We start from the raw sequence: 12,356 nt of genomic DNA, 5'->3' as shown, positions 1-12,356 counted from the left end.
AGGAAGGGAGGCTCTTGGAAGTGGAGTCCCTGGCACAGCACGGTGTGACAGAGCCTGGAGGAGCTCAGCTGGCTGAGTTCCCTCCTGGAAAAGGTGCTTTTACACATGGAAAATGACTGTACGAGGAGGTCGTGGGGAGCAGCGATGATGAACTGTCCCTGTTGGGGTGAGCCCGGTGGGAGGGTGGGGCCGTGCCATTCTTGGTGTTCCAGCTGTGCCATTCCTGATGTTTTGGCTGTGCCGTTCCCGGTGTTCCGTCTGTGCTGTTCCCAGTGTTTTGGCCATGCACCCTGCCCCACGCACTGTGTCGCCGTCTTCCTTCCTTTGCTCCACTGTGAGGGTGGTTTCCTGTGCCACGGGGTGTGGAGGGCTGGGTCCATCCTCGCCCTGTTTTCCTGCTGCCCTTTCGAGCCTGCCCAGCACAGCAGCGCCTGTGCCAGATGTGATCCCGACGTTCCTCCATCCCCAGGGCTGGTCCCTGCCCTGAGCCCGGCTGCCTCGGCTCCGCGGGACAGCCGGGAGAGGAGAGGAGTGAGCAGAGCGATCCCTGTGGCACTGCCCGAGCTCAGCCATGGCATCCACACAGGTGAGTGCCCCCCATAACCATGTCCCTGGCATCCTCCTGGCTGTGTCCTGCATGTGCTGTGTCCGTGTGCTTCGGGATGTGCCCGGGGGCTGTGCCCCGCCCGGGGTCTGTGCTGGGGGTGTACACATCACACAGGGGCACTGCGTGTGACCGTGGGGCTGGGTCAGAGTGAGGGGCCTGACACGGCCGAGGGAAGGAGCTGGGGCTGTCTGAGCTGCTGGGGGGTTCTGGAGCTCCCTGTAAGAGATAAGGAGCTTATTCCAGAGGATAAGGAGCTAACGGGTCCCAAAGCCCATTAAGGGTCCATGGGGCTCCCTGTTACCTGTGATAGGCATGTGTGCACCGGGCTTTCCACGGGCTCTAATGCCACACCAGGATTATGCCAAGGCCTTGCCACACTCATTCCTGTCAATTATTAACTGGAATTAATGAGTTGAAGGGTGGACAGATGCAGGGGGCACCGCAGAGGATGCGCCCCTGACCCATCACCCCAAGGACCTGCTGATGCCTCTGGAGGAAAGGTGGCACCAGAGAATCCAGCCCCACTGTGGGTTCTGCTGCCTGTGTGGCCTTCCTGGGTGTCAGGGAGCTGTAATCAGCTTCTCTGGGAGTAAAGCAGCTTTCTGCAGCTGCCCTGGGCCATGAGCAGGGGGTGCCAGGGGCTGCCAGGAGCCACGTGTCCCCTCAAGGACCCTGCTGCTGCTGCTGGGTGGCACCATTAGGTTTCCATTCCCAGGGTATTCCCATGGCTTCACATCACCCACCAGCTGCTGGAGGGTCTGGAAGGCCTTGGCCAGGCAGCACCCACTGGCAACATGAATGGGTGGGGGGTGGGAGTCCCACGGGATCCAGTCCCTGTCCTTGGCAAGAGCAGGGGGAGCAGCCAGGGCAGCAGGGCCAGGGAGCAGCTCTGGCTCAGCTGCTGCTGTCACCTGTAATTGGCACTGAGAGGTTGCTCAATGCAGCAGTGAAGGCTGCTGGCTAATTAGTTTATTCTCTAAAGCAGCCTTTCAGGAGAAGCTCGGTGATCTGGGAAAGGCCAGGGCTGGACAGGGGTGTCCTTACCTCGTTAGGCCAGCTAATGGAGCTGGCAAGCACAAACCTGTGCATGCTCCCTCCTTCCCATCTCCCAGAGATCAAAGCTGGGTGACAGCACAGTGGCACAGGCAGGATGTGGTGGCCAGGCCAGCCCTCCTTCCCCCACTGCTGTCCTGGGCAGCAGAGGTTCCTCAGGTGCCCACACTGAGGCCCTGCGTCCCCCTGCACTGCAGCGTTCCTGCTGCCAGTGCTTTAGGAGCAGCCTTGTGAGCGATCCCATGAATTCTCAGGGCTCCTTGGGATTCAGTGAAGTGGGAGAGAAGTTGTGAGAGACTGTGGTGCACTTGAACAATTCGGTGCTGCACTATTTTTAGTTCTTTGTTGGTTTTTGTCTCGTTTCTTTTCTCTGCCCCGCTCCTTCCCTCCCTCATGGCCCCAGGGGCTGCAATGAAGCGTTGCCTCAGGGAGCAGGGGGCACCAACATTTTAGAAAGTTTTGGGATGTTTTGGCTTTGCTTTTGAAATTTGGAGAATGGTGTGTGACAAAAGAATGTTCTACCCCAAAATTCTTCCTTCTCAAAACATGGCATGTTGTTGCATTTGTTACTGCTGGCCGTTGCCACTGTCACTGTCGAGCTCACGGCTCTTGGGCTGCACCATGTCCAGATTCCTGCTCCTCGGGAGCACTAAACTGGGATGAAATGTGTCCCTATTCCCACTTGCTCGTCCCTGGCTGTTTTCCTGGGGTGTTGGCCCCATTGCGGCGCAGCAGATGTGGGTCCGTGGGTCTCCGGTGTGGTACGGGCACACCTGAACCTGGGAAACCTTCCCAGGAGACAGGGCCGAGCACCTGCCCTGGCTCCCAGCCTGTGACAGCCCGCGGGCACACCCCGAGGAAAGAGGGAAGTGGCTTTTCCAGGAGCCATCCGGGTGTGTGCTGGCTCGGGACAACCTCCCTGCGGAGCTGCGGGTGCGCTATCAGCCGGACGCTCCCGCTGCCACAATCACTGCTTATATTTCTGTATTGGGTGGGGAGTGGAAACCCGGTGTCCCCTTCCCGTATAAACAAGAGGGATTCGTTATCCAGAGCCCCAGTGCTCGGAATCGTACTAATGGAGCTCCCACCCCTCTCCATCTCTTCTGATCTCTATCGAGCTCTCCATGGAAATGGGATCAGCATCATCCCCGCGAGTCCCACAGCCATGCTGGTGTTAGCAGGGCGATGGATGCCGGGGCTCCGAGCTGGCACCCAAGCAGCTGTGCCCTCCCCGGACCGAGAGGATGGCCCGATCCCTGTCCCCTCCCCGGACTCAGAGGGTGCTCCATGCTTAAGGGACGGGTTGGCCCTTCCCGTCCCAGGACCTGCGGCTCCTGTACAGCAGCAGGGCAGGTTCCTGGCGCTCTCGCTGCCCAGCACTGCTGCTCCAGTGCCCGCTGACATCCGAGGGGGCAGCGGGACAGAGCAGGAGAGCTGCACGGCAGGGACTGGGCTGTGCTGATTTTCCCTGTTCCCTCCCTGGGTTGCTCAGTACATGAGTGATGCCGGGAGCGAGGAATGTAGGGCTGGCCGAGCTCCTCCTGCCGCTGGCAGCCCCAACACCCCGGTCCTGCTGCTAGCCCAGCCCAGGGCAGGTATCGCCACCACACCCAAACCTGCGCGGGGAGCCCTGACCCCGACACCTCTAAGCCTGCGCTTGAACCCGGCCGCAGGTGGAGGTGATGCTCTGAGGAGGAGGAGGGATAATTACTGGCCCGGGCCATCCTTGCGTGCTTCTTGGTCCAGCGGTTCAGCAATTAGCGCTTGGGAGAGGCCGGGGAGGAGCTCCTCGTGATCCTTTGTCTCTCGGCGTTTCCCAGCAGAAGCTGTTCCCCGTGATTTGCTCTGAAGTGTCTCTGCCCCAGCTGAATCTGTGCGGCAGCTGCTGCCTCACCTGCCCGCAGGTCCGGGCAAAAAAACCCGCTGGTCCCTCCATAAAGTCAACATCACAGTGGGCTCTGATTATGTATTGCAAAGAGATGCAGTCACACATGTCTGTGGTATTTTTTTTTCACCCTTGGAGAATTAATGACAGAGAAAAATTAATTTTGATTAACAACTGCTGTGTCACAAAATGTTTTGGTTTTTTTTTTTTTTTCCCCAAAGGAAGGGAAAAATAGTTATGCCAGAATAATCCCGAGCTGGTGCCTGAGCCAGTCCTCTGAGAAGACGGGATCAATACTCCAAGAGCTGGGAAAACCGAGGCAGATGGAAGTGAGGGTTAGTGGAGCAGGCTGGTGCTGGAAGGAGAAGGTGCAGTAGGATGGGGAGCTCATGTCACAGAGAGCTGTCAGTGGTTGGCTTGGGGACCCTGTCACCTCTGCTCGACCACGCTCAGCTCCTGCATCCCTGAGCCCGGGGCAGTGCCGGAGGTTGCGGGAGTGCCGAGCTGGCTGGAGCTGGGGTGGGAGCACGGCAGGTCTGCCCGGCACAGCCGGCTGTGACACAGGCGACTGAAGTTTCGGTGGTTGACCTGCAGAGTCTGGGCACCTTCCTGTGCCACCCCAGCACCTCGTGCCCTCGTGTGTGGCAGCCGGGGGCTGTCCCGACCAGAGCCCTGTAACCAAAGCCGGGAGGTGCCCCAAGTGGTGTCTGGAATGTTCCCGTGACCTGAGTGGGAAGCGGCTGGAGCAGTGAGATGAGAGCACTGCATCCATTGGCATGTTTCTACTTTTAACATGTTAAAGGATCATGTCTGTAACCTGCCCTAATTTTAGGCATTGGTCTCTGGTGCTGGATTCCTGCAGGGAAGAATGAGTGCAGGTGTAAAATTAGCTTGATTATTTCTGGGCTGGTGGTTACCAGTGCTCCATCACGGAAACGTCCGGCTCAGTCGTGTCCGTGCTGCTGCCTCCCAGTCGGTGCTGTTCCTGCCCCAGGATTGGCCTGCAATCACAATCTTGGTATCCAGGTGGAGGTTTAGAGGGAAGGGACACCATTCCTGCATTTAGGAATTGATCCATATTAGGGGCAGCTAAACACAGTAGCCTTTCATTCCCAGTGGTTTGGTTGGGAAGAGCTCGGGAAGCAGAGACTGAACAAGGATAAATGGTGCATCTCTAGGCTCTGCCACAGCTGGAGAAGATATTATGTGAAATAACTAACATGGAAATGTTAATCAGCATTAGCTGTAGTCCAAATTCCATTAGCAGGAATGCTAAACACAGAGAAGGAAAAGGCTGGGATTAGGGTGGCTTGGCAACAGGCTCTCCTCCCCAGTGTTTGGGTCTCGTGCTCCAGGATTTAAGCTGTTATTCAAAATACAAGTCATTTTCTTTCCCTCCTCGGTGCGAACACCAGAAAGTCCAAGCGCAGAGCAGCTGTGACCGGCACATGGAATGTGCAGCAGCCTGGAACGCTCCGCTGAGGACACAGCAAAGCAGCAGCTCATTAGTGTGAGCACAAACATCCCTGCCTGCCCACGGCTGCTCCTGGCACTGCACTGCCAGGGACCGGTGTCACAGGGAGGTGGTGACCGAGTGGGGTTGCAGGGGACACGGCTGGCTGGGCAGCTGAAGGGACTCTGAAAGGACATTTATTGGGGTTTTGGTTTTTCATGCCTGAACATGATCTCCTGAGCTTTTAGGTTTTTAAGACATAATATTACCTTGTGTTTGACTGTTCACTTCCCCGTTTCAGTACTTTTCCCTGCTAGCTTTGTCCTGGCCCTTGTTTACCAAGTTTTCAGAATTAATATTTCTGAAGTAACTCAGGTTCCTCCTGTTCTTCCCCTAAGGAGCCAGGCTAGGAGAGCTGGGGATGTTCAGCCTGGAGAAGAGAAGGCTCTAGGAAGAACTTAGAGCCTCTTCCAGTGCCTAAAGGGGCTCCAAGAGACCTGAAGAGGGACTTTGAACAAGGGCCTGGAGGGACAGGACAAGGGGGAATGACTTCCCGCAGCTTTAAGGTCCTTTCCAACCCAAACCAGTCTAGGATTCTGGGATCCTGTGTTCTCATTCGAGCTGGAAATGCAGGAGGACGTGGAGCAGTGGTGCCTGACACAGGGGAAACCCCTAGGGCAGAGTTCACCCCAGTCCAGCAGAACTGGAACTGGTTTGGATTTAGCTGTGCCTCTTCCCCTACTTGCACAGTCCTGGAGGGCTGCTGGGCCCTGCAGGGGATGGAGAGGGAGCGAAGCCATGCAATCACTCACGCTGTGATCTCTGTGTACAGCTGATTGTTCGAGAGGCTCTTGCAGCAGAGACCACTCTGGAATGCGTCCCAGGCTGGATGTGAGGCAGAATTTGAGTGTGGAAGCTGCCCTGTAGCAGGACAGAGGTTATTTTATCCATGGAGTTTGCAGATTGCTCACTGCACTTGAGAGACTGAGCAGACAAGTGTGTTCAAACAACAGAATCCAAGAGCGATGGACACTGACACTGTTTAGCAGGGCTGGAGTCTCACCAGCTAAAAGAAGCCCTGAACTGAGGAGCAGGAGTTGCCCACGCAGCCAGGGAAGCATTCCCAGGTGGGATGCCCTGCATCATGCACCATCCCGGCGGCGCTGGAGGGGCTGATGTCGGGACTGTGTCTGGTGTCTGCTCCGGGCACTCATCACACCAAAAGGGCACAGCAAAGCACTCCCGGAGAGGTTCCCAGGCTGTTTGGGTGCTCTGCCCACGGGTATTTTTCCCCCTCTTGAAATGACAAGACTTTGAGAAAACCCATCCTTGAATAGCTCCGGCAGCACAGATCCGCAGGGAGCCGGCTCAGGTTTCCCAGCTGCCGAACCCATCCAGCAGGTATTTCAGGCAGCCTAGCGGCTTTGTCCAGCAAGCTGTGAGGGGCCAGTGGAATTAGGACACTGTGTGCCTGCCCCTTCTTCTAGGACTGCTCCAAGGGCTGAGGCCTCTGCTCTACAGCGAGATCAGCTCCCGGATTTGTGCACAGATTGCTGCCTAGCAGGATCCGAAGCTCCTTTGCAGAATGAATCCCATTCACAGGAAATTCAGACCCCGTTTGCCATCGGCCAGCATCCAAGAGAGAGCAGTAACAGCAGGCACAGGATTTATTTCGCAGGAGTACCATGAACTCGGGGGTGCAGCAACTGGTGTGAGTGACAGTCATGTGCCAGCCCCAGGTCACCCTGTTCTGTGCCACTCCGGGGGTTGTTCATGCTCCAGCCTCTCCTCTTCCTCCTCTGCTGCAGCTCCATTCTGTGAGCCCAGGCTGATTTGGCTGCTGCAGGTTCAGCTGCTCCCTCAGAGTAGGCAGGAGTTCAAACCCCACTGGTTTCCCACTGCTCAGAGCAGATGGAGAGTAGGGAAGGCACAGCCAAGATAATGGAGCTAATTTGTGAGGCTCGGGGAGCTGTGTGGGGTTTCTCTGGCTTCAGGAGACGCTGCTGGTTGGGGTTACTGTGGGAGACGCTGGGGTTGCTATTATTACACTACAAATCCTGCATGCCTGGATGGTTGCTAACCTGGGACCCTGCTTGCTTTGCTCCTCATCAACCTAAAAATGAATCCAGGATCTCTCCGGTGCTGACAGGAGTTCCCAAGAAGAGACATAGGGTGAAGGAGCTACTGAAGGTCGCGGGGCTCCAGTTTCACTGTTGATCCATTTGAGATTAAACAACGTTCAAAGCTGTTGATGGTCCAACCCCAGACATCACATACACACAAGGATAAGAAGCTTAGGAAGAGCTTTGCCTTTGCTACTGACTCTAAAGCTTTGGAAAGTGCGCTGTGGTTGCCTGGGAGCTCTGGTTTCCAGTGCAGCTGGCCAGCCCATCCGTGAGGATGGAGGAAGATGTGCTGATGACAGCAGCTATTTGAGATGTTTTCCCCTGAGTTGGGCTGGCTCCCCACAGATTGTCCTCCTGAAGACCTGTCTGCAGCTCTGCCAGTGCTCTGATGTATTTGCACACTCTGTTGCCACAGAGACCCGTTTTTCTCTCTCTTTTGCTGCAAATGAAACAGTTAAACTGCAGCATGGTAACTCCCTGGCCAGACTGCTCTGTGCAGGAAGGCATTCAGCTCTGGTTAAATTCCTTTTGATCTTTACATTCCTTTGGCTCCTTATCACTTCTCCTTATCCCTTCTGTTAGTCTGTCCTCCCATTTACCATAGTCATGGTAAGGCTTTATCTCCGGGATCAAATCAGTCCAGGGGAGATCAGGGTTTCTCCTGCCATTGCTCCATCCCTTGGTGCAGCCCCAGGAGCCCTGGTCCGAGGTCCCCTTTGCTTCTGCTCCTGTATTCCAGGAGTTGCATAATCCCATTGAAACTCCCACCTGCTCCTGCTGATAAACCAACGCAGCAGCAAACCCCACTTCTGTTTGAGGTAAGGGGAACCAGAAACTATTGGCAACAATGTCCTGATGGGAACGTGACAAGTTTTTGGTATGTCCCTTGCACCCACTTCTGTTTCTAATTCTACTTCCCACCCTCAGGTATGACCACAGCCCGTGTGACACAGTTCAGTCTGTGTGGGACATGCTGCCTTTGGTTCACTTGGGAATTCAGCTCCCTTGCACTTGCTGGAATGTGCTGCTTAATTAACATCATTTATCACACAGATGCTGTGACCACGGTGAATATGGGTTTGCTTGGCTGTCTCTCAGTGCCTCAGCACAACGACTCCACTTCTCGGAGAGTGAATTTGCTTTCTCGAAGCAGCTAAGGTGCTCAGCAAGGCTTGGAGCCCCAGGCAAAGATGCCTTCACTGTACACCTTCCCTAGTGGCATTCCAAAACTTTCTCCTGGCATCTGGAACAAGAGTTTACTGCAGTCAAGAAAATTAAATTCACCACTTCCCTGAAAGCACGTGTGAGTGGGAAAAAACTGAGGAGCTGTTTTCAGTCTTCATCCACAACCTGAACTTTACCCTCTCTTGCTGCCAAAACAGATTCCCTTCCTTTGGGGTGTTTTCTTCTTTGGGGCATGTTTTAATCCATAATGAATCCACAGGACAGCCTGTTCTGTTGGCTCTCTTGGCAGCAGGCAGCAGCCCTGGTTTCTACACCCACTTCTGACCTGACGTACAGCTTTGGAAAGCCGTTTCCCACCTGTTCCCATTCCCAACGCTGCCCTGTTGGCTGCACACTGTAGCTCTCCAGGAGCTCCTGCCAGGCACGGTCTGGCTCTGGGTCCGGGCACGGCTCCGTGCGCAGGGTGAGCGTTCCCTGTGCCTGTCGGGCACTGCTCTGAAGTAGCCGCGAGGAGCAAGGGAGAGCAGCCAAGTTGGCACCGGGCACTCGTCGCACTCAGCTCCCAAGAGGTTGGCACACGCTTTGTTTTTCCTGAGCTTGGCCTCAGGCCAGGCGGGCTCAGAGCTCAGTGTGCAAACACTGCTGAGTGCAGGTTGCCGTCTAAACATGTTCCCTTCTTCCTCCCTTTCTGGGAACCCAGGACAAGATGGGGGTGAAAGGAGTAAGACGAACGGAGGTTGTACTGATGTGGGAATCCACTCTTCTCCCAGGGAACAACCCACAGGACAAGAGCAAACAGCCTCAAGTTGTTCCAGGGGAGGTTTAGGTTGGATAATAAGAAAAATTTCTTCACTTGAAGGGGTTATCAAACTTCGGAAGAGGGTGTCCAGGGAAGTGGTAGAGTCACCATCCCTGGAAGTGTTCAAAAAAACACGTGGATATGACATTCAAGGACAAGGTTTAGTGCTGAACATGGTGGTGTTGCTGGGTTGACAGCTGGGCTTGACGAACTTAGAGGTCTTTTCCAACCTTGACAGTTCTATAATTCCATGATTCTAATAGAGCTTGGACACTGGCTTGCTTTGGCTGTGCGTTGTTAAACCTTCCCTCTGCTTGTCTGTACAACCCTGGGGCCATATCCCCTCCCCATCCAGCAGTGCAGGTTTGTGCACACCTGGCTGGCGCTCCTGGGGATGGGCAGGAGCTGCCCTTGGGGAGGTGGGAGTCAGCCAAGCTCCAGGGGCTGCTGGGCCCGGCAGTGACTGTGTGTGTGCTCCTGCCCGTGTGGCCATCGCTCCTCCCAGGATGTGCCTGGTGTGACCCTGAGACCCGGGTCTGAGGGACACCGGATGGACACGTGTGTCCTGTCAGGGACACTGCACCCAGCAGGGTGTCAGACATCCCATGGGAACAAGGCCCAGCTCTATCCTTGCAGTGGAGACTGGGATTCTTCTTGGGCTCAAGAGCAAAGGGAGATAAAATTATATCCTCCTCCGTGTGTGTGCCTGGCATGGGGATTAATTTATCTGGATGATTAAGGCAGCAAGTGATGCAGGAGGTGGCTGGATAATTTAATGACCCAGGTGGAAACAGAAAGCCAAGAGTGTTACCCTTTCAGTTGTGCTGGGGTTTGATTTTTATGTCCCGTTACAAATGAATTCTCTTCCGTGCAGAAGTGGAATATATTCACACTGATCTGCTTCTCCGTCATGTGAAACTGCTGAGAACCAGAGCTTGTTGAGCCTCTTTTTGGGGGCAGATGTTGCCATGGCTTGTGCAGAGGGAGCTCCCCAGCTCCTGTGCGGCTGCAGGAAGGTGTCACTGAGCACAGGTGGAGGTCCCGGAGTCACATCCCTGTGGAAATGGGCCTCACCCACTGAGACAGTTGGTACCACCTCATTTTGTGGAGTGCATGACCACCTAGTTCTGTGCTTTTGTGACTGATTCAAAAGCTTTCTGAGCTCTGACTGGGGTAAGAGAATGGCCCAAATGCTCTTCCAATGGAGCAGAAGCACAGGCTCTGGCACTGTAACTCTGGAAATCCCACCGTGCTGCAGCAATTCCTTCCTCCGGCCTCGCTGTACAGTTTGGCTCCAATTAGTTGGTCTCGACTGCTACATGTGCAGGCCAATACTGCTTCTATTTCAGGGGGACTTGCCAGAGATTAATTAGATCCCAGGCCTGCAGAGGACCAGCCAGCACATTTCGTGTGCCATTAACTCGGCACTTATCAGGCAAACATTGTCGGGATAAATCTCCCCTTTGTTGTGCTGCTGTAAGCGAAGGTTGTCACAAAAATGAGCCATTTGAGCAGACACAGGGTATGGTTTGGGAGCTGCATAAGCTGCTTGCTGAGCTCAGATGCCAGCCCTGGTCACTGGGATGGCACTAAGTGTGTGTCAGTGCAGGCAGCCGTGCCCGCAGCTCCCAGCGGCCCTCGGAACTGCTCACAGAACTGCTGAGGCACAACATCCACCAAGCCCTGAGTCAGTGCACAGAGATGTGCAGTCTCAGCCACTGCTCCAAGGAAACCTGTGCTTTGAAGGGTAAAATCACAGACAGAGAAATCATGGAGCTGGGGAGAGCAGGGAACAAATCTCCAGCAGGAGCTCCAGATTTCTGTTTGGGAAAGCATGAAGTGACCTTATCTCACCAGCCTCAGGTTGTGCTCTGCTCTCGGTGCCCACGCACTGGGAACACAAACCACACCAGGCTGGCTTGTCCCAGCTCGTCTCACTTCCAAGAGAGCTGGGAGAACGTCTGGCCAGACAATGAGGGACACGAGCCAGGAACCAGGAATGGAGTGATGGCGAGAGCGGAACAAAAACAGGGACCAGGAACAAAAATGGGGCTTGGAGCAACCTGGTCTGTGGAAGGTGTCCCTGCCCATGGCAGGGGCTGGAACTGGATGGGCTTTAAGGTCTCTTCCAACCCAAAGCATTCCAGGATTTTACGATTCCATGATATATCATCTAGCTAACAGGCAAAGAGGGCATGGGATGTGCAGAGGGGTGATGTAGTGGGAACTACATGCCAAGAATCTTAACAGAAGCAGCCTGAATTAATTTGAAGAGTGAAGTGAGAACTCCGGAGAAAAAGCCTGTAGATGTGTCCAGAATGAGGGAATAGTTCTGGCAGCGTGGTCAGGGAAGGGCCAGACATGGAATCTGCCTGGACCGCACCGGAACGGCCCGGCTTGGCCTGGGGACTGTGAGGTGAGGTTGGTTAGCTGCGCTACCGGGGCTGCCACTCACACCGACAAGTCAGGCTCCAGTAATTCAACATGAAACATCTTGTTCTGGTGCTGACACATCGGCTGGGAGATGGTGTTCAGATAGGGAACTTCCTGCTTTGACAGCAGGGGAAAAATGGGAAGGCTCTGCTCCAGCTGCCCTGGCTGAAGGCTCTACCCTGCACAGAGCCGGCCAGTGAGAGCTGTGGTGTGCCTGGGACACGCTTCCCCCGGGATCGGCTCCAGCGGGACAGAGCTGGATCACAAGGCTGGATGCCATCCTCTCAGTGCAGCATCTGCTGAGCCCTCAGCAGAGCAGAGGCTATGCTGGCTGGGGCAAATGCGTGGATGTGTGCAATTATCAGGGAACGGTGCCGGAATTGGCCGAGCACTTGGAACTGCTCCGTGCAGCTTCTCGGCACTGACTCCAGAGTAAGGAGTTATTTTTAAGATTCTGCTTTCGCTTGTACTGGAATGACTCAGAAGGAGCTTCCTTTAAACAGCACAGATTTGGTGGGAAAAGGGGAAAGCTACTGCTATTAGCTTGGTCCTGAGAATGTGACAATATTTTTGTAAAGCTGAAACTTTTGGTAATAAAAGCTTATTTTTAATGAAACAACTATTTACTGTGACAACTTGACAGACAATGGTTCTGATCCGAGCAACTCAAACCAGTTCATCTGCCCCAGGTTCTGCTGGTGCTGGGGCTGAGCGTTTTCCTTGAATTCCTGATTGGACATGAATGTTGCTGCCTCATGTTTGTGCACATCCCTGGGCAAATACCCCTTTGACGTGCAGCACCTTGGGTACGCTCG

At 54.7% G+C, this 12,356-nt stretch overlaps 1 protein-coding gene across 1 annotated transcript in view; it reads left to right on the top strand.

The window, feature by feature from the left end:
* The first annotated feature begins 493 nt into the window (after positions 1-493).
* The window catches only part of UACA (uveal autoantigen with coiled-coil domains and ankyrin repeats), a 41,997-nt gene continuing 30,134 nt past the window's right edge, over positions 494-12,356 (top strand). The window contains exon 1 of the mRNA XM_048317819.1: positions 494-586. Coding sequence (XP_048173776.1) covers positions 572-586 — 15 coding nt within the window. The 5' untranslated portion in view covers positions 494-571. The remainder of the gene's footprint in view (positions 587-12,356) is intronic.

Source organism: Corvus hawaiiensis, chromosome 13 (genome assembly GCF_020740725.1).
Source record: "Corvus hawaiiensis isolate bCorHaw1 chromosome 13, bCorHaw1.pri.cur, whole genome shotgun sequence".
NCBI classification, from domain to species: domain Eukaryota; kingdom Metazoa; phylum Chordata; class Aves; order Passeriformes; family Corvidae; genus Corvus; species Corvus hawaiiensis.
This window is presented reverse-complemented; position numbering and strand designations above follow the sequence as displayed.